This window comes from Stomoxys calcitrans, chromosome 2 (assembly GCF_963082655.1).
Source record: "Stomoxys calcitrans chromosome 2, idStoCalc2.1, whole genome shotgun sequence".
Classification (NCBI taxonomy): Eukaryota; Metazoa; Arthropoda; class Insecta; order Diptera; family Muscidae; genus Stomoxys; species Stomoxys calcitrans.
This window is the reverse complement of record NC_081553.1, coordinates 221312160-221334076: the sequence shown is the minus strand read 5'-3', so window position 1 is coordinate 221334076 and position 21917 is coordinate 221312160. Positions and strand designations below refer to the sequence as shown.

The 21917-nt window shown below is 39.2% G+C and overlaps 2 protein-coding genes across 3 annotated transcripts in view; one reads left to right on the top strand and one right to left on the bottom strand.

Moving 5' to 3' along the window:
* The window catches only part of LOC106088290 (serine-rich adhesin for platelets), a 130853-nt gene extending 117254 nt beyond the window's left edge, over nucleotides 1-13599 (top strand). For both annotated transcript variants that reach the window (XM_059362434.1, XM_059362433.1), the window contains exons 3-6: nucleotides 469-7180; nucleotides 7446-7601; nucleotides 10854-11543; nucleotides 11609-13599. In XM_059362434.1, the coding sequence (XP_059218417.1) occupies nucleotides 469-7180; nucleotides 7446-7601; nucleotides 10854-11543; nucleotides 11609-11688 (7638 nt within the window). In that variant the 3' untranslated portion in view covers nucleotides 11689-13599. The remainder of the gene's footprint in view (nucleotides 1-468; nucleotides 7181-7445; nucleotides 7602-10853; nucleotides 11544-11608) is intronic.
* Nucleotides 13600-20260: 6661 nt separating this feature from the next.
* LOC106088286 (syntaxin-18) lies at nucleotides 20261-21689 on the bottom strand. Its single transcript, XM_013253721.2, has 2 exons — nucleotides 20598-21689; nucleotides 20261-20531 (listed from the first exon to the last, which is right to left on the bottom strand). The coding sequence occupies exons 1-2, from the start codon at nucleotides 21543-21545 to the stop codon at nucleotides 20343-20345; spliced, it is 1137 nt and encodes a 378-aa protein (XP_013109175.2). The 5' UTR covers nucleotides 21546-21689; the 3' UTR covers nucleotides 20261-20342.
* Between the last annotated feature and the right edge of the window lie 228 nt (nucleotides 21690-21917).

The window sequence follows — 21917 nt, the reverse complement described above, 5'->3', positions numbered from 1 at the left end:
AGGTAGTGTTTGCTTTTTTTACAGTATTCGCCATTGTTTATTTACCTTTTCTTGGGTTTTTGTGACAATCGCCATAATAATCATGGGGTCTTTTCATTTTCCGTTTTCGGCAAGCTTAAAAGGATAGCAGACGCTTAGGTTTAAGGGAAACAAAAAAAAAGGTTTTGCTCTAGTAAGAGTGCCAGGTAATTAACCATGTTCCATTAGAGTTTCAAAAATATATGTATCTCCATGCTCTTAATACGGAACGTCCACCTTAAGATGCTGAGTTCCCCTTAAGCACTTATTGGTATTATTAAACGTAAACCCTCCAACCCTAAGAGATGAATGGAGTGGTAATGTACACATAAAAAGCAATAATACATTAGTAAGTGTCAATTCACTGTCCATCTATCCATCCATTGTCTACTTTATCCCATATTATTTGCTCATATTTAAGTTTTTCTTTCTCTTTTTTCTATGTTGCAGATTAAATGTAATGATGGCCTGCCTCAACGCATATGTGCAAAATGTACAGCGCAATTCTATATGATTCATAAATTTCGACGAAAATGCCTTAAAGTACAGACACAATTGCGTAGCCTGTTTGAGGAAGAGCTCATGCAGCAACAGTTTCAACTTAAATGTCAAAAGGAAGAACAAAAACGGCTACTAGTGGTGAAAGAAGAGCAAAATGATCAACAACAACCATTACAACAGAGTAATGAACAAGAAATAGTACAAACAAAGGAGGTTGCGACTATGCCTAGTGAGTTGTTGATGGAACACGATGCAAAATCAGAAACAATAACCACAACAACGTCTGCAACTTCCATAAACCCTATGGAAAATCTTACAGTAGTTACAAGTGTTGAAGATGTTTCAGCTACCGTTACACCGGCAAATGCAAACAACACCAAAGATCAACAACAAGAGCAGCTTAAATCAACTTCAGTGAAAGATTCTGTACCTTCAGACATTAATGTGGATACTTTAAGTGAAACTTTAACTAAGGATCTGCCTTTAGTGGAAACTGATGAGGAACTAGAATCCCAGCCAATAACGGGGACCACAAGTGAATGTTGTAAAAATCCACAATTTGGTAGTGATAAAACACCAGCAACAGAACCCTTGGCCAAGAGACGAAAGAGTAACAGCGAATATGACCACCATACAGAAAGTTCACCGTCACAAGACAAATGGCAAGAAATCAAAATCAAACCCTTATATGTTCCTGAAAAAACCACACAAAGTGATAATACCTGCCAATTTGCAAAATTAACCGAAGATACCAGACCGGATGCCGCCGCTGCTGCCGATGCTGTCAAGCAACGCAATGAAATGCTTAAACGAAGAACAAGAAAAAAACTGGTGTTAACACGCAGTAAGAGTACTACTCCAGAAACTGGTGGTTCTCTGCCACTGACCAAAGCTGCTTTGAAATCATATTCAAGCATATCAACAAGAGCAAGCTCATCGGCATGTAAAGAAGTCACACCAGGAATTGGACCAAGCCTAAAATGCAAACGTTTGGAAAACTTATTAAACGATAATGCAGACAACAATGAGGAATTGGCAAAAGCATGTGCCATCACTTTTGAAGATAAACCGGACTCTGAAGCAGCTCTAAATAAACAAAATGCTCTAAATGTCAAAAAGGCCCATAACGAGCCAGTGGCAAAGGCATGTGCCAACTCTTCTGAAGATAAACCAGACTCAGAAAAAGTTTTAAATAAACAAGATGCTCTAAATGTCAAAAAATCTCATAACGATGACAATAACAACAATGAAAAACATGATACTCGCCAAATTAGTGAGGATAATAGCAAAAATGTTTCAAATAACAGCAGCTGTGAGAGCTTTAAGGTTAATGAAAAAGGCCATCCATTGCACAAATCAAGAAAAATCTCCAAAATGTCTTTAAATTCAAAAATTTTGGCAAAATTGGATCAGCCTTTACCTTGTGAAGAAAAAGAAACAATGCGGCGAAGAAGAAAGTGCTCAAGAACCCCAAATACCAAATCCGCTTCTCAATGTTCTGAGACCAGAGAAACTTCACCCTCCAAACTTGCCTTTAATTCTACTTTACCCAAGTCTCCTTTATCCAGCAAAAACGCTAAAAGAAGACGAAACCCAGAAGAATTGGAAAATAAGAAAACAAAATCACTTTCTAAGGATCCGGAAATAGATATCACTCAACAGCACCCTACTAACAAACAACCAAGACTAGATGGTGACTCAAAAATGTTGTTGGCAACAAATAATCAGAACTCATTTTTTGATAAGGATAAGTGCAATAAGAAGAAAGATTTTTCCATTTCGACCAGTAAATTGCTAAGCAAGCAATGTTTGAATTCCGCTTCTTTGAGATCCACAACATTTCCCTCGTCATCCTTTGTCTCTTTATACTCATCAACTCGTCCTGCCGCCAAGAAGTTATTGAACGAGAGCTGCAAAACTCTGCCAATGTATGATAGCACCGATATAAAATGGCAGCATAGAAGATCTCAACGTCTTTCCTCCACATCTTCAACTTCTTCTTCCTCGTTATTGTCGTCTTCGTCATCCTCATCGTCTTCCGGTTTGTCAAGTACCTCGGATGAGTCCGATGCCGGGGAAGTGGATGATTGTGATGATGATGAGGTATATTATGAGGCTAATATATACCACCGTATGTCCAATAACAACAATTATCGCACACCCACAAATTTCTGGAAAACAAAAGCTCAAATGAAGGTCAATTTATTCGCCACTGGGCATAGTTCGTTGATGACTGCAGAGACAACCAACAGCTCTGCAAAGCATGATCTAAACACATCTACTGGTTTCATTACCGAAGGTCTTCGCTCGCAAAGCCTGGATGACGATGATGCTAATGAAACAGATGGAAACATCAAGTCCTCTTGCTTCCCTTTCAACACTTCCCTATGCCTTGGTGACAATAAAACATGTGATAATGGTATCGATGCCGATGATGAAGATGAAAAGGATGGTAATCCTGCCAAGGTTAGCATCAAAAAGGAAGAACCTGAAGAGTTGCCGCAAAAAGATGTAAAACTGGAAAAGGAATCCCAAGAAGAAGCGGCAACTAAGAATGATTCTAAGTTAGGAATTCCCATGCAAGACGAAAATAGCAAACAGAAGCCGTCAACAATTGTAGATGAGCAGCCTACCACTAACACTACAACGCCCATGGGGTCCCAAAGTACCAATGCGGCCAGCAACCACAAACCATCAGTAGATAATCGCCGTCGCCCTAGCATGAAATTAATTTTACAACGCCGTAGCAGCACACGCTTCACTTGCCTTACCAAAGAAGAAGAATACACTAGGGCATCAACACCACCAACCTCCACTTCATTGTCGCCCGTGCGTAAGGAAAAACGTAAGCTTTGTGAAGAGGATATCATGGACTCCAAAGCAACTCTCTCAGACTCAGCAGAAAGTCAGGATATAATCTCACATGAAGATGGTGGAAACCAGATTCTTCCTGTTTCACCAGGGAGCAACCAAGAAGTGGAGAGCAAAAGACCACCATCAGCAACTAGCCAAACAGAAAACAATGAACAACAAATGAAAACCAATACTGAGGATGAGGTTCAATTGTTGCATATTGCCAAAAGCCCAATGTTGGATGATATGGATACAGGCAGTAATGATGAAACTACAGATAAACTTCATAAATTAACTCCTAATGACACGTCAGAGAGTAATGGCAACAGCTCTGGTACCGACTTCCCACCCCTATTAAAAGAAGCCGAATCCAGTGAACAGGAAAAGGAAACTGCTTTGCAAGAGCAAAAACTGGTGATTCGAGTGCCATTGGCTTCATTAACTCAGCACTTTAAAAGAATGCATTTAGCCAAGGAAAAGCTGCAGGAAGATCAAAATGATCACCTGAAAGCAGAAAACAACAATGAAAAAGAAAATTCCTGTAAGGAAATTTTAATGGAAACTCATGGCGCGCCGCCAGTTCATGCTGTTGACAACGAAGCCTCTTCGAAGGAAGAGGATGAAGGCACCACCAGTCAAAACCCCCAGGGAGATATTGTTGCACATATCAACCTTGACTCAGATGATGAATTGAAAACTGAAGACAAGATGGAGGTAACTCCTGAAACACTACACAAGCCAATTGCAGACTCGGAAACTACAAAAATAAGCGATACGAACAAAAAAGTTGAAGAAGAGCCCAAAAATGAAACTTCGACTGCAGTACAAGATACGCAGCCTCCTTTTCCAGCAAAAGGTCCACAAGAAGATGAAGCTGAAGAGAAATTGTATCTCAGTGAAGGTACCCTAAAGGAATCCGCATCACTTATTGAGTATACAACCGATCGACCAATTGAAAAATTAGAGAAACAGCAAGAAGAGGGTTCCCCAACAGAAGAAGAGTCAGACAGCAGGGAAGCGAACTTTGATGCCAGCCCAAACCTTAATGAGCTGAAAGAAGAGGTCACTGACCTAACTGAAGAAAATCCCAAAGTTCCTGAGAGTTTTAAGCCGGAATTGCATTCTGACCCAGCTCCTCCCATCTCAACTAACTCTGAAACAGTTGAGCATCTTAATGACGCCAAATTATCTTCTACTTCGGAAATCAGTGCATTGCATCCGGATATATTGGAACTGGTACAGGAATCTGAGTCATTGACAGCAGGCGATGGCGTAAAACCATTTGTTGGAGCTTCCTCGAAAATAACGGATTTCATAAATAATTTTCAAGCCAACTGCATTAATTCGCCTGATGTTGCCGAAAGCGAGATAAATTCCATGGATGTTCTGCCACATCTTACCCATCCATCGAACAACCCTAATTTGAGTGCAGAAATAAGGGATGTGGAAGATACCCTCAATGGCATTCTAAATGAAATGCACGATCGTGATATGTACACCCCCAGATCAGGTGAGAACGAAGATTTTCTAGCCCACTCCTCCATTTATTCGCCAATGACAGATGCCCCCACCACACCATCCCAAAGCTTGTATGCCGAAAGTCCCCGTACTGTAAATAGCAATCCCATGTCTCTTAGTCCCTTCATACCATCGCATATGGACTATAACGCCATGACACCCCAAAGTAGCCACAGCAGTTGCATGAGTGGCCATACCAACACGACCATCACTAGTAGCATAAATAGCACCAGTAGTCAGCAAAGTGGTGGGGTGTCAAGTGATCATTTACCTTCCTACACAGACTGTTTTGCGGGTGAGGAGAGCACCCAATCCGAGTTAATTGGTTTCCAAAATGATATACCTTGCTTTGAGAATATTGAATTGAATGCCAATGGGGAGCCCACCAACGCAGATATGGGCGAAATGTCAAATGATGATGAGGCGGTGGTTAATCAAGCGACAAGCAAAGAATATTCAAATATAGATCTATTGGAGTCATTGGATAAGACCAATGAAACAGATTTGGCAGAATTTCCAACAGAGGGTGCCTTACAGCCTGGAACATCAAGTGCCTTGCCAGATCTGGTTGGAATTGTACCCGCTGCTGTGGAGAATGCAGCAAGTGCAATGGAAAATGCAGACAGTGAAAACTTGGCAGCACCAAACCTTACCGAAAAAGAAGATGTCTCCACTGAACAACATGCAAACGAAGCCATGCCAACCACGGAAATGGACATAACCCAAGCTAAGGCACATGACATCAATGCAACAAATGATGATGTCTCCGAACCTGTCATCCAATATGAGGCTGAACCTAACACAGCTCCCACCGTGATCGATATCACCGACTCCTCGGAGCAATATGAGCCGCCAGAAGATCCCAATGCCGCAACCATTATACAAACAGATATGAATTTAACCTCCGGCGAGCCAGCTTTAATGCATCAACAATATGTGCTCACAACTACACCACATGGTCCTGTATTTATTACCACTCCCCAGGAGATTCCCCAACCAGCTCAATCGCAAAATCTGCAATATGTTACCTTGGATGGCAGCAGTGCAACTTCCGAATTGAGTTGGCCCAATCAAGCGACACCGCCGGCAGCGGCCACCTATTTTGTAAATACCTCGGGTGAAATTTTTCTCAGTAATCCCGCTTTCAATACTCTGGTGGTGCCGCCGCCACAGCAAACGCCCCCAGTAGCGGCGGACAATTATGTACAAGTATATCAAGGACATCATGCGGCACCGCCTCAACAGCAGCAGCAGCAGCAACATCAGCAGTCACAGCAACAAAATCCAAACAATACTTTTGTCATGGTGGTGAACAATTTGGCCACGGGCGAGCAACAGTACATTGCTAATCCAACGGCCAACTCGACAGTTCTATTGCAAACGCAAATGCCCTCCAACTACATCAGTAATTCATCTTGCCAGAACCATAGCAATCAGGACGTCATTACAAATGAAAATGTTGTGAACCCATTCTCTGTAAATACCTCTACTCCTGCCCAGCATGCCTCTGTGTCGGTGGACCCCTGCAACGAAGAAGAACAGGAAACGGAAAGATCTGCTGCACCATCTTCTCCACCATCACAGCGAGAAACTACACGCCAAGGCGTACAAAAACTTTTGCAACAGAAGATCCAACAGAAACCTTTACTGCCACGAGCTTCAACATCATCGCCTAATCCAGTGCGAATTCCTTTGCGTTCCCAGAAGATAAGTCTCATCTGTCGATTTTGCCACAAAAGGCCAAAGTTCACCAACAATGTGGACTATAGCAACCACATCATCACCATGCATCCGGCCGAGAAACCCTATAACTGTGATTATTGTCCCAAACATTTTCAACGGCGCAGTGAACGTCAGGATCATGTGGCCCAAGTTCATGGCTCCCGTTACCAATGTGCCCAATGCGGGGTGAGCTTTTGTGCACAGCGCGCATTGGACTTCCATTTGCAAAAGTTTCATGCCTCATCGATGCCATGTGCCATTCCTCCGCGGATAGCAGCAGTAGCTCCAACACAACAGATACTGTCAACATCAACATCCACGTCGTCTGCATCCTCCTCAGCACTTGCAGTAAATCATTTGCAGCATAACTCCACCTCTACTAGCTCCTCAACTTCGTTGTCGTCGGCCGCATCCTCTCAGTCGTCCGCATACAATTTGTTACACTCGGCGGCTCAACGCCAACGATTGGTTCGCGTAGCTGAGGAAAAGATGCATAATGCTCAACACCACAGCGAAAATGAGGAAGAAGGAAGCAAGCATAAAAACCACGGCAGCAACAACAAATACTGTAAGTTTTTTTCCCCCTTCATTCATGCTCTCTCAGTTTCAGTTCTCAGCCATTGTGTTTTTGTCTTTTGTGCTTTCATTTTTTTTCCCATTGTGAAGGCCTCTCTATTGTTCTCGCACGCAGCCATTGTGATTGGTGTGCTGTGATTGGTTTTGTAGAGCGCGAGACTAGCAAGCCTAACAACTACAACAACAACGAGAATGCCACACTATGCTTTTATTTACTCTTCTCTCACTCACATTATTCCCACATAATATCTTTGCAGCTTTCGATTCGCAATTGGATATAGCGGATGGAACTACAGTTACTGCCCCCCATCGCCACCACCATCATCAGACAAAACAACTACACCACCAACAACAACAACAATATTATAAACAACAACCGACACGTAAATTGTGTTGTCCCGATTGCGATGGCGGTAAGTATTGTAGACAATTGTTTTGCATTTGTATGTGCCAGAAGCTTTTTCTTTCTTTCATTCCTGTTTCCGTTGTTCAGCTTTGCATGACTCCACGACCAAGAATACATTTTAAAATTTAGTTGCAATTTCATTAGACAGCCAAGAAGGCGTCGCTATCTTCAATTCTCCTCCTCCAAGGATGGTTACAAAAAACAAAGACCATAACAAAAGAATAAAAGGCAATGTTTACAATATTTGTCTGAGTGGGTGTAAATAATTCACTATTTGCGTTTTGGAAACGGAAATTTATTTATTTCCCTGAAATATGTTACGCCTACTAAATGGAGTCCTGTGAGATTAAGTGAGCAAGATGTTGAAAGCATTTTAAGCAATATTAATTGAATTTTACACAAAAAGAAAACAATAATTATTCGAAAAGTCTTGCCCACATAGTATGTATGTCTTTAAGTCTAAACGACCCATTAGATGCTTCCGCCAGACAGCTGATACCAATATACCGGTAACTAACGGTACAACAACATATGCCGTGTTTTATTGTAATTCTATCCAGTGCAAGTCAGATAGAATTCTAGTGCAAATTTGTTATCGATATCATGTGATAACAGATAATTATAACCGATAGTGATTTGTGCTATGTAACACTATATAAATAACAATAGTTACATAAGGTTGAATAATGACAATGCCGAAATTTCAACCGTGTATCCACTTAGGCCACCGAGGTGCCGATTGGTGGTAATTGGACGAAATATCGAATGGGCTTCCTTTTGATTCGCCTTTGCGAGCAGTTTAAGCAAAATTTTAAACATGATTCATTTTGTAATTTACGATAGTCACTGGGTTCTATTTCTGTTTGCTTGGCCATAATAGCTCGTGCTGGCAAAAATCTGGGCGATCACAGAATGCGTGAGGCGGTAAGTTGCCGGGCCATAGCAAAGTAAGGGGGAACGAGAGGACTGATGACTTAACTGTAAAGGCCAAAGGGCAGTCATCGGTAAACTTAGTGAATGCGAGCCCTTTCACTGTGGAAGGGTCGGTAGAAGAGCGAAAGTCTTATCGGGGATTCGGATCGTGAGAAAACGAGACTGATGCGGAAGGGATCTGAGAAAAGATCAGTATGTCATAACGGGACACTAAGAACTATGGGGGAGGCCACTGTAGCGCAGAGGTAAGCATGTCCGCCTATGATGCTGAACGCCTGGGTTCGAATCCTGGCGAGACCATCAAAAACATTGTCAACGGTGGTGGCAACATATGTGAAGAACTATGCCATGTAAAACTTCTCTCCAAAGAAGTGTCGTGCTGCGGCACGCCGTTCAGACTCGGCTAAAAAAAGGAGGCCCCTAATCATTGAGCTTAAACTTGAATCGGACTGCAGTCATTGATATGTGAGAAGATTTTTCCTGTTTCTTAGTGGAATGTTCATGGGCAATATTTGCAGGTGTAGAGCATGCTTGAAAGGCCTCATGATGGGACTTGGAAGCATTGCCTTTGTCAAGGTCTTACTTTCGCGGCTAATAGACTCGGTGGCGATACGATAACAGACTTGAACCAACTTAGGGGAATAGAATAAAGAGCGATTAGGTATTGTGTGAGCTGTGTGGAGTTTCTTACACATATTTTGTTTCCGAGTTTGATTTCAGTATTTAGCGCACAACAAGCCGCTGCTACTACTGCAACTAGACCAGGACGGCTGACCGCAGCGTGGGCACATTGTCGTGGATTCCTTGTCTGACGAGACACCTGTAATTGTTTTTTTCGATCCCACTAGTGATGCAATCTTACAGCAGTGCTCTCCGACCAGGCACTGTTCCAAGGAGTATCCGTCCAAATCATCTACTGAGTGCGAATGATCGCAGTTAGCTCGACTTCTTTTCAAACCTTCAATATTTCCACGTAATGCAAACGCGTATTCCAATTGAGCTTTATGAGACCGCTCTGCTTTAGGTATCTCCGGTAGGTAATCCTTGCTTGCTTGGCCTTCAATTTCCGCTTGGCCGGGGGTTCTCACTCGGCTGGAACGGTGTCGTGACTGACTCCCTCGAGGAGGCGACTGAGATCTCCGAATTCTCGTCAGACAAGGACAGTTCTGTCATCAAATCTGCCGGAACACTGTCTTAACTAAGCCCTATATATGACCCATCATTCGCCATCTTTCCCACACTGGTTGGCTCCCTATTCATCGACTCAAGGTCCGTTATCACGGGTGACTTCTCTCCCTGCGTTTCACTCATTGCGAGATCGAGAGAAACGGGTCACACACCACAAGACGGACGGACGACAGGGTAGGCAGTGGAATTTCAAAATTCCCACAAGTGTATGGGAAAGTAGGTACATTACAACTAAGCCCCATGTTGTGCGGCAAAAATTTGAAAAGAGTCACCAATTACTTGTTGAGGCGCCCAGGCATCAGCAAAGCTTCATTCGGATACCCATGACTGGAACATCAATGATCACATCGTCACATAACACCTTGACGATAGGATGATACTTTTAAGGTAAAGTATCGATACTATATGTATCAGAAGAGAGCGGGGTTAGTCCTATACTTGAGGAAGAACCCATTAGTTACCTACTGCTCGAAGGTAACATTGTTTCACCTTGTTTCTTTATCAGGAAGGTGCGGGGATAATCCTTTACGTGGGAGAAGGTCCCGTTAATTCCCTGCAGCTCCAGTCAAGGCTGTTGGTTCAGACAAGTCTTCACAAACAAGAAATATTTAATATAAATTAGAAATATTTGCTCAGCGCTATCTACCAATATCACCAAAGGACGGGGCCTTTTAGCGATCACTAAAAGCATTTTTTGACTCAGGCCTAATTTCATTGGCAGTCTCTGGTTAATGCATGTCAGTGACAGAGTCAGTTCCAGACATTGTCTATAGATTCTTTGACATTTAAATATGCCCTATCGCACCAGATATAGAGGCTAGACCCTACATTCACGGAGCGGACGAAGTACAACCAGAATTTATTTGGGCTGATTGCTTTCCGTAACATTATTTAGTGAATCCTGGCACAAGCCTTAGTATTGAATCCTGTTCTTATCTGGCCTTTTAGACTTTCCTGTGACTCTCAATTTAGAGAGTTGTGTGCAATTCTTTCTAAGATCCACTTTTACAGACCACCATGTCGGTCGCTGTTTCTCCTTTGTTGGGCCTCTTGATACTTGCCCTGCAATTTTTCTACATAATTTTAATCTTAAATTTTTTTCTTAATATTTGTATCTGTTTTTCCTATACTCTTACAGATGACGACAGTTGCTGCTCCGTGAAAAATAATTTACAAAATAACCACAAACAATTATTTAATCATCATCAGCAGCAGCAACAATTTATCGGTGGCAATCTAAATGATGGAGTTCACAACACCATGATTTCTATTGAGCAAACGGAACCAGATTCCACCACCACGTTAAGGCATTTTCGTAAAGCTTCACTAAAATCCCTAGCTAGCAGCGAAGGCATGAATTGTTCCGGCGGCAACAATTATCTTCCCTATTCTAGTTGCCCCTATGATAGCGGCAATAAACGCTGTGTACCATCTGCAAATGCAACAACTCAATATTATACAGTTGGAAAATATGTGTCACGTGATTACAACTGTCATTTGTGTGAAGATTCGTTTGCCACAGCCAACGCATTGCGCAAACACCGTAATGTGGTGCACAACAATCATTGCACCATGCCGTTTGTATGCTCGATCTGTAAAAGAGGTTTCCGGCTTCGCAATGCCTTGCAGCGTCACATGGAAACGCATGATGCTGAGGGTCGTCCCTACGGCTGCAACATCTGTCAAGTACGCTTTCCCAGACCCTCGCAATTGACGCTGCACAAATTGACGGTTCACAAATTCGAAAAAGTCCACACATGTGATGAGTGTGGCAAACAATTTGGCACAGAAAGTTCACTGAAGGCACATGAGAAGGTGGCTCATGAAGGTGAGTTAAATGCTTATAAGAGAATTAATTAATGGCCTAGATTGTAATTTTTTTTTTTTTTGCAGCCAACTCCATGCCTTTACCCTTTGCATGTGTCTATTTGGAGGAACCAAAATATGAACAGCCAAATATAACAAATAATTAGGCTCTTCATTGGTATTAATTAAGAATAACTGTAGGATTGGCCGATTAGTTTTTAAGTTTAAACACCCCATAGCCTTGTAAAAAAATGAGTGTTGGGTTTTCGCTCTATTCTGCGCAAATCAATTCTACTGAATAGTTAATGCATTAGCAGACGATAACATGTGATTTGTGCCTTACAGCACTATAATCAGCATTCACTAAAAGAAGCTTACGTGAAAGTGGAAAGGCGCCATGAATATTAAGAATGGAAATATGTGCCAATTAAAAATGACACAAATAAGAGAAAAGGTAAACAAAAAAATTAATGTAAAGGAAAAACGGGAAAAATAATTATTTTTTTCATTTCTCCCTTTATAGTTAAGGCTGGAAGGTACAATGTTCGCTTTTCGCATTGAAAATCAATACTTCTTTACGATAACTTTTGAAGATAATAGATATTGAACCGAAAAATCTATCTGATTTCATTCAGTATGAAATTCCACCATTACTTATGACAATATTTTAATACGGGTATTATATTATCAATGAAATTTCTGTAGTATTTCAAAAAGAAATCACTAAAGAATATTAATTTTCAACGCGAAAAGCGAACATAGTACCAGTCTTAAGAAGCAAACGATAAAGTTAGCCTCTTTTAATGTAATTAAAATCCAATGTAAATTATATGTGCTGCATAGATTTCCAGTTAAAAATTGGAGTGGCTTTTCATCGATTTAATGCGATAAAGCCGACAGAATCTAATTGCACTGTTTATTACTAAAACAAAAAGGATCAAAACTTACATTCTTAAAACACGTTTTCACTGACAATTGAAATCTGTTTTAATGGCTCAAACATCTATTTTCCCTTCACAAAATCAGCTGACGTGAGCCATAAATCCGGATTTAATGCGCAATGTAAATGGGGGTTTAGTAATTAAAGGCTGGTACTATATATTTTTTCCGATATTTTCGCCGATTACTTTTTATAGATAAAAGATTTTAAAGCAAAAAAACTTGCTGATTTTATTCAGTAGGACTTCCCTCATTACTTGTGGTAACATTGTAATAAAATTGTTATTTTATCATTGAGATTTTTGTAGATTTTCAAAAAGTTATCGCGAAAAACACGGGTTTTCAATCGTGAAAACGAACATAGTACCAGCCATAAGATGCATATTTAAAGATGCACATTTTACACTTGGTGCATCTTTTGTAAATCTTGTAAACACACTTGAAAAATGTTGCATTTTTAAAATATTTTTTGAATATTTTTAAATAATGTTCGTTTTCATAAATATTTTTCTGCATTTATACTTAAAAGAAACAGTCTTTTTTGTTAATTTTTAAACACACACACCACAATAGATACAATATAAACCAGGGTTTACCAAGAGAGTTACAGAACTTGCGAAACCCAATAATCGAAAAGATCCATTGACACAACGGGCCTGTTGAAAATGCAACAAAGAGCGTGTGTCGAATGATAGCCAATCTCCTATGGTGAGATGTAAAAAATGACGTAGGGAATTGATGAGAAAAAATTTCATTTTGCTGCGTCAATCGACCAATTTTTGCTGAAACTGACAAATGTTGACGTTTGTCAAAAATCTTAAATTTTGACATTTGCCGAAAATAATAATTATTTGCGTAATTAATATTTTTCAAAACTATTTTCCATTACTGCTAGCAATTATATTGCAAATGTGAACGTTGCAATATGGAGATGTTTACATAAAAATGATGAACGAAAGTCATGCCAGGTAAACAAATTATTGACGCCGTTATAGAAAAATCACTGAACGGCGGCGCCATCACATTTCAATAAACTACAAACACAAATCTGTTCTTTTGTCCATTATTGTTAAATAACAACCTTTTACAATCCCGTTGCCAATGATAATAAACAATAAATTTCCTAATAAGTCGTTTAACCCACTATGTAGGCGGCTAAGTTATACCGCACGCAAGTTGGCTATCCATTCAACTTTGCTACCATTCGACACACAGCCAAATAAAGGGAAAACGTAATCAAACTATGAATGTAAACAAAGAACAAGTTGACATTCTCAAAGACGAGTACTGCCAAAAATTGTATGTCCGCTAATCGCTATTCGTAACCTTATTAAGTGAATCCTCAAAGATATGCAACAATAAAATTGTGTGTGAAATGCCTTGTCTAGGATTCACAAAATTAGAGAACAGCTGACATGACTTTTTTAAAATTGTTGACAGCACATTTAAGATTCTGTTGAGAACCTGAACTTATACTTTCTTTACACTCGTTGTATACGTTTTATCATTTTGGTGTCATTTTTAATCAGCTGATTTTGACATCCCTAATGTGTTATTAATGAAACCCATACGCATTGATATGTGAGAAGTTTGCCCCTATCCCTTAATGAAATGTTCATGTGCAAAATTTGAAATTTTGCATACCTAGGCAAGATTTAGACAACTTGTATATAGTGAAGACAATGTTAGGTTACATAATAGTATCACACCATTACAATCACTTACATAGTTTGTTGTACTTTGTGAAATCACAGTAACGTCAAATCAAAATCACGAGCTCTCTACAAACTTATTCACAGAAGCACTCGAAGACCAAACTAACCGTGTGTCCCCCCCATAATTCCGTCTCACTCCAATGAGTGACTCCACTCACTCCAACATCTGTTTTTCCTTTATGATATCGGCTGATTTTGACATAAAAGCGAAAGAAATTAGCCCATTTTCAATGATAAGAAATTAGTGGGACAGGCAGTACAAATTTTGTATAAAAAGCTTAATATCCTTCCGAATGTAATTAAACAATTCTATTCTTAAAAACTAGAGGCTTAATCCCATCCACATCCTTAATAAGAACACAATAAACAACGAAAGTTTAATAAAAAAAAAACTATCTTAAGAAAAGTTGCAACAAATTTTAATTACCCTTTTCTAAAGAAATATCCTGTGCTAATGCATAACATGCATATATATTTAATAGAAAACTACTTAAGTACATACAATAATATATATAAATGCAATTGAAATCAAAAACAAATTTAAAACATCCTAAAGTTAAGCCCAAATATAATACGTAGTATGAACTAAGTGATATTTCCCCAAAATAATTGTAAGATATTAAAACAAAATATATATAAAATAAAATAGTATTAAGACCTTTTATAAGTTCTTTAGTTAGTTTTATGTGAATTTTTATAAAACTATACCATTAAGTAGTTAAAATAACAAACAATCACAATGAATTGAACAAATTTGATTTAAAGACAACTATTTATTTTAATTTTAGTTTTGAACTTCTTTAAGTCTGATACCATTAGTAAAACAAAATATAAAATGCATAAAGCTGTTGCACATTTTTTGCCATAATGGTTCTAATTTAATAAAACAACTTCGTATGTTAAAAAATGGATAATAATTGTTTTACTTATCACAAAGGAGTTATCTCTTAAATCACTTCAAATACAATTAGCATTGTAGATATACATATAATATTCATCAATCTCATGGCAGCCGATTGTACGTACCGGTTTGGCCCGTTGAGATCCTTCATCGGCAAGGGCTGCCGCTTCAGTGTACAAAACACAGCTACAACAACAACAACAATATTGAGGATAAAATTTTTCTTCATCTCTGCTATTTTTTTAATTTGCGTTATACACGTACTGCAAGGTAATAATAATATCCAATTTGCAATAAATTAGGTTGCGAACAACAATCAGCCGATATACCCTTTTTTTATTTTTGACAGGTCTCGTCATTGTGGATGTCAACTTTCCTTTTGTTAGATGGGTTGACTATGAGTTGCAACCCAACTTCAGTTAAGTTGCCAACTAGCAAAATTGTTTCGGAAATTTCTATTTCTGTATTGAATTGTATACTTGTTGTACTTGTACGTAATAGCTAAACCAGGATTTACTAATAGAAGGTTAGGTCACTTGCGAAAACATAAAATGGATAGGTCCGGTTAACATCATTAAGGATGTCAAATCTGCAGATTGACTCATCAAATAGGAGAAAACGTAAACAAAGAATGAATGTTAAAAGAGAACAAGTTGACATCCCAATTGCCAAGCACCTCCAAAAGTTAAAAAAAATGTTATGATGGCTGATCTTTTGGCTTAACATTATTCAGTGAATCCTTAAAACACCGATATTAAATTAAACTGAAAAAAATTTCCATCTTTAAGGCCTGGTTATGTTCTCGTAAACATAACGTTAATGTAGAAAAATGTTTCAGCTGTTTTGATTTGCCTTATGAATATACATGCAAACTATGCAAAGTAGAATTCAGTTAAAAAAAATTTTTCATTCCGTTCTCGTACCAGCTGTTAAAATTCGAAGTTTGGACAAATTTCAAAACCAAAAATTTGTATAATTAAAACAGCTAGACCTATTCAATGATATGTTGGTATAGGTTGAAGTGCTGCGCGAGGTATGTAACTTCACCTTAAATTCATACGTTTTTTTCTATTTGTTGCATTTTTATTACAAGGACTGCTTTTATTCAGAAAAACTAAGAAGATTTTTCGTTTAATGTAAACGGACCATGAATAGCTATTTATTAATTGCTAATACAAACCTTTGCGTATGTACGACCCATGTATGATTAAAAGTTTGAAATGCATTGGAAATACATTGGCGCAAAGTTTTTGTTTTAATTGTACGGCAGGCACCAATACAGATTCAACAAGTTGGTCTCACGCGAACTGCTGCTATCAGCCGGCTAGGTTTGACGGTATTAAGATGTCAGATTTTTGTTTGCATTCTCATCTCCTTGCATATTCTTTGCTCATGTACGCACACGTATGCACACATGACACCCATTTCTCTTTGTGTGTTGGCAAATCGTCGATTAGCTATGGCAAACCGTCGATCAGCTTGATGGCAAAATGGAGGATTGCACCATATGATATGTGGTTGTTGTACAAATGAGACCACCTCTAATTGTTTCGCCAGGGTCAGGCACCAGGATTCACGGAATAAGGTTAAGCCAACCGATCAGCCGACATTTTTTTAATTTTTGGCGGATATGATATTCATTAATGATATTCATGGTGCCTATCCACTTTATGTTTGAGGCACCAAGACGGATTTAAAAAGGTGGTCTCATGCGAGCAGCTGTTAACAGCCGGCCGTGTTTGGCGGTATCAAGATGACAGATTTTTGTTTGCATTCTCCTTGTTGTTATCTTCTGTCTCTCATACGTATACACACCCGCATAAATGAAAGCAACTCCAAATTGAATTTTTTTGACAACTTTATGCTTTAAACAGCTTTCTCACAACTTTAACCATTTATAGCCATAAAGAATCAGCTTTTGCTTACATATTTAGGTTATGTCATACAAAAATAACATACTAGGGCAAAAATGATGAATCGTATGCAAATTGGCAATTTTGAATCACCCAATGGAAGACCAATGATGCAACCTTCAAATAATTCGGCCATGGTGCCTGCCCATGGCGAAGCAATTAAAGGTGGCCTCATTTTTACAAAAACCACAAATCATAAGGTGAAGTCCGCCATCAAGCTGATCGACGTTTTAAAAACACATTAATAAATTTGTGGGCTTGTGTGTATATTTGTGCGTACACGAGCTGATAACATGAAAGAAAGAACATCTTAATACCGTCAAACCTGACCCGGCTGTTAATAGCTGTGACCGTGAAACCAATTTTTTAAATCCACCTTGAGAAGCCAGAAAAAATCTCCAGTGCTTACACGGACACCCTGCAACACAATGCAAACCGAAAATTTCGCTTCGGATACGTCAATGCACTTCTTAAGATTTGCCAGATTTTTCAATAAATGTGAACAGCCCATTAACACTCATTAATATGCTGAACCTTTGCGTGTATACGACCCATACTATTAAGAACAAACCGTTAATTTTTCTCACCCATGCTTCTTCTTTCGTATACAACGTAGTTTGAAATGCATAGGAAGCTTCTTGTGTTTTTATTTTTGGGCCAAGTGTAAAAGTAAGTGGAGTCCTTTTATCGTTTATGAACTATGATTCTTCAAGTGATCTGCAGGGATCAGCCAAATACCCAGCTACCTACTATTTTGTAGTGTTAATAAATGTGGAAATTAAGTGTGTGTATCAAGACTGATATTAAAAAGGGTAAGTTCAGTAGCTAATAGTTAATCTGAATGAGATATTGTACCTTACTTATAAAAGAATTAGCCGTCCAAGAACACTGCAAAATAGACCCTAATACTTGCATTTGTTGTTGTAGCATCTCCGCTGATTACATATGTTTTAAGCAAAGGCTTAAAGCTGCCGAGCTCATGTCAAGACATTATTGAAAATAGGCCTGATGTTAAGCGCATCACTAATTTGAGGAGGATTATTTTATTTATGTTGTAGCCACACATGCGATAAGTGGCAAACTCGTTCCGTTGTATTGTCCCGATTGTGGATTGTGGGAACGAGCAGTACACTGCTGGGAGTTTCTTTGTAGCCACTTTTGTATAGGTTTCCATTGCTCTCAGTTTCATAACCCCCTATCTAGGATGGATAGCAAATTTAAGATAAATACAAGACAAGAACAATCAATACACACGCTTTTAAAACCACAATCGCGTGCCTGTCACTGAATAGCTTTGGGCACCGCATAGGTTGAAATTTTGAGCATCAATAGATGGTGTTCATCTATATCATGAGAAGTTTAGTTGAATGATACCGGGCACTTACACAGGTTGTGGATAGTGGAATGTTCCATACGGAGTAGCTGCAACTGCAGTCTTGCACAATCAACGTTATCATGTAGAGAGTCTAAGTGCCTGGCGATACCCACCGTCTCTTTCCTAAATACGAAGTATCGAATATTGAAGATCGAATTATTTGCGCCTATAAATTACCAATGGCCATCACGTTCGCGCGATAATCGGTTCTATGAATCGGAACGTTCTTGCTCACCTATAGAACTTGAGCACAATTGTTACGTCCACATGCTATTTAATTTTCAATCATAAGCCACAAGTAGCCGACGGCATAGAGATCTATCATATGCGGACGATTGTACGATCATGGCAACAGGCCATCCACCCATTGTTGACATCTGCGATAGATTGAACGTCTACCTCAACGAACTTGCCTCATATTTCGTTGCAAGAAATCTGAAGATATCAGCCACCAAATCTTCAGCCACATTGTTCACTACAAATACGCGTTAGGTGAATGCCGAGCTGACTGTGATGGTCGATGGAGAAATGATTCCGACCATCAAGTGTCCCAAATTACTTACCAAATTAAATTAGTCTCCCCGCATGTCACAGCAATTTGCGATAAAGTTAAAAGTAGAAACAAGGTCCGCCTCCAGTTGCACCTGAAGAAATTAACCTCCTCCGACAAAGCGGAGTAGTTCTGGCTGTATTACGTTCCGGCAGATGCAGCCGCCTCAATTCCTAAAGAGCGAGGATTGAAACAGACGTGCAGGAAGTATGTCCCGATTGTGGCCAGGGACCACACGACACACGTCACCTGTTTAAGTGCCAAACCAGACCCACTCAACTCGGACCCAGATCTCTCTGGACGCACACCATCTTACTCGCAGAGTTCCTGGATCTGGACACTCTATAAAATCAAGCAGACGAAATATGGAACACAACAAACTGCTACAACAACAACACATATCCGATTAACAATCACAATATTCAGCATCTATAACAACAAAGCCTTTATTAAAGGGGATTGGAAATGACCCAAATTGGCTTACATTTATTAGAATATGGCCCGATTTGAATTGTGCTCCAGAAGTTTATATTTTTATACGATTTGGCTAAAATTTGGTACTTTAATTACTTTTTTGTCCTCCACAATTCAACCCAAATTCTGCTTATATAGGCCCATATATTAAAATGCAACTCATTAAAATCATCTTTAGTTCTTGATCCCTACATTTTTGTACTTAGATGCCCTTCACCACCCACAACAATACTACTCATATATGCGTGAAAAATGCAGCCTTAACCTACCCAAAAATACAGTCCTCGAGCCAATGCAGAAGATGGAGAAACCTGTCTTTTTGCATAAGAGTTATCACAACTGAGATGCAAATGGTGTAGTAGACCAAACTCCTATTAATCAAAATTGAACGACACCCTCTCTGATCTTTGCCCTACTTATCAGACAGATTTAAATAGCATTCAGTGGTATAAGCGGCACTTTCCTCGACAAACCCGACAAGTTCAGCCCCAATTATGTTACATATGCAGACGGATAAACTCCTATAGGGCCCAGAAATGCCAAGTATATATAGCCACCAGACAAACGATCCCTCGATTTGACTTTGCAATTAACTCAAATATAAATTACTATATAGTTTTTAAGATTGTTACACCCAGTGCTGTGGCTATTTTGTACACATCTTTTACGGAATACATTGTGGTTGGAGCCAAAATCGAGCTTGGCACCTTTTTTTTGTAAATGCTCTTTTTTGTCTATACAAACATTTTCAACTTTATTATCGCAGTTTTTTCGTCTTGTTTTATAGATAACGCTGTAGAATTTTTACATTTTTTTAACTTCATTTAACTTAAGCTCTAAAGCAGTATCAAAAAGGGACAAACAAACACATGTAACATATTGCAACAAATTCTGGAATTAATTATTTAAATGGACAAAAATATAAAATTCGACTTGAGGATAAGTGCAGGCACATTAATCGTAATACCAATCGAGAAACAACAAAGATAGTGACATAACTAATAGGAAGAATAAAGACCAGACCCGTAAGCCTGCATTGCGTTGTATGGCTTGTTTGATTTGTTCATTGGCGTCCTTGACATTTTCAGTGGAGCCAATGACAGCGTTGATGATGCGCTCAATATTGTGTTGTTGCAAGGTTACCTAGAATTGTAACAAAAAAATAATTTAAAGATTTTAAATTAAAATTCTATATATCATTACTTTTACCTTTTCGGTAAAAATGTCCTGCAAAGTGGCTATGTCAACAACATTCTTCTCTATTGCCTCCACCTCTTCAGAAAGGCCTTGCAGCTCATGATAGAGCTGCACATTTTCTTCTTCAAACATTTGCACATCTTCGGGACTAAGGTTTTTGGCAGCCTCTTCAACACTTTGTTCGGATTTTTGTATATCCTCATTCAAAGCCACCTGTGCTTTGGAATCTGTGGAAAATGAGTTGTTACTCAATGTTGAATTATCATTGAACTTGTCATCTAGTATGCGCGTTGGCGCTGTTATATCATCTTCGTCCAAATCCCATCCTTCTGCTACATCCATGCCAGAATATTGTTCTGTTGTTCTCTCCGCTTCCATGTGCAAATCTCTGCTAGAAGTTGATGATACCGTAGATGCTTTCCTTGATCTTTGTTCCCCAGCCGGCCTTACAGGTATTTTCTTTTTATCCGAAGCCAATTTTAATAGACGATATGTTTCCAATTCGTGTTGCACTCGATACTTCTTCTGTTCCAAATAAATTTGTTGCACCGATTTCAAATAGGCAGTCAGTAACTCCAGCACAGCCTCTATGTGTTCTCTTTGTTGAGGCTTTCGCTTGGCTTTTTTCCAATCGTTGCGCATTTGACCCAAGTATTGGGTATAATATGTAACAAACTTCTCTGATTCCCTGTCGATTAGATCCCTCTGCTCGTCAGTCATTTGGGCTGCACTCTTTAGATGCTGACCTATCCTCATGTAGGCCGAACGATTCTCAACAAGTACATTGCGTAGTGTGGTAATTTTATTGCACACATCTTTAGCCTGTTTGGCAAATTCATCCCTCTGAACATTGGCATTTGCAGTGGATTTTGGTAGGATTCGTTTTTGGGCTTCCAACTCTCCTTTGCGTTGCAATTTTACCGTCATCACACCGGCTTTGAATAGGTGCGTGATATCCATATTTTACCTCGTATGGTTTTGATAAATTACGACAAAGGAAGATTAAATCCTTTTTGTTAAAAGGACGATTTTGGGGGAAACATTAACTAACCTACCGTGTCCAATATGAACAGATTTGTTGACACATCACTAATAAAGAATATCAGCTGTGGTCATTAATACAAAACAGAGTGGCCATATGGTGGAAAAGTATTTTATTAATTAAGTCAGGGTTGTTAGTTTTCGAATACAACAACATATGCGGCCATAACGCTATTAGACTTTTAAATTCAATGATTGGGATCGAAAATGATTGCGATGGACAAAGCAGCCCAACAGGTACTGCTAAGACGATATATGGCTTTAGTTTTGTACAGCAAGATTCTTTGCCTT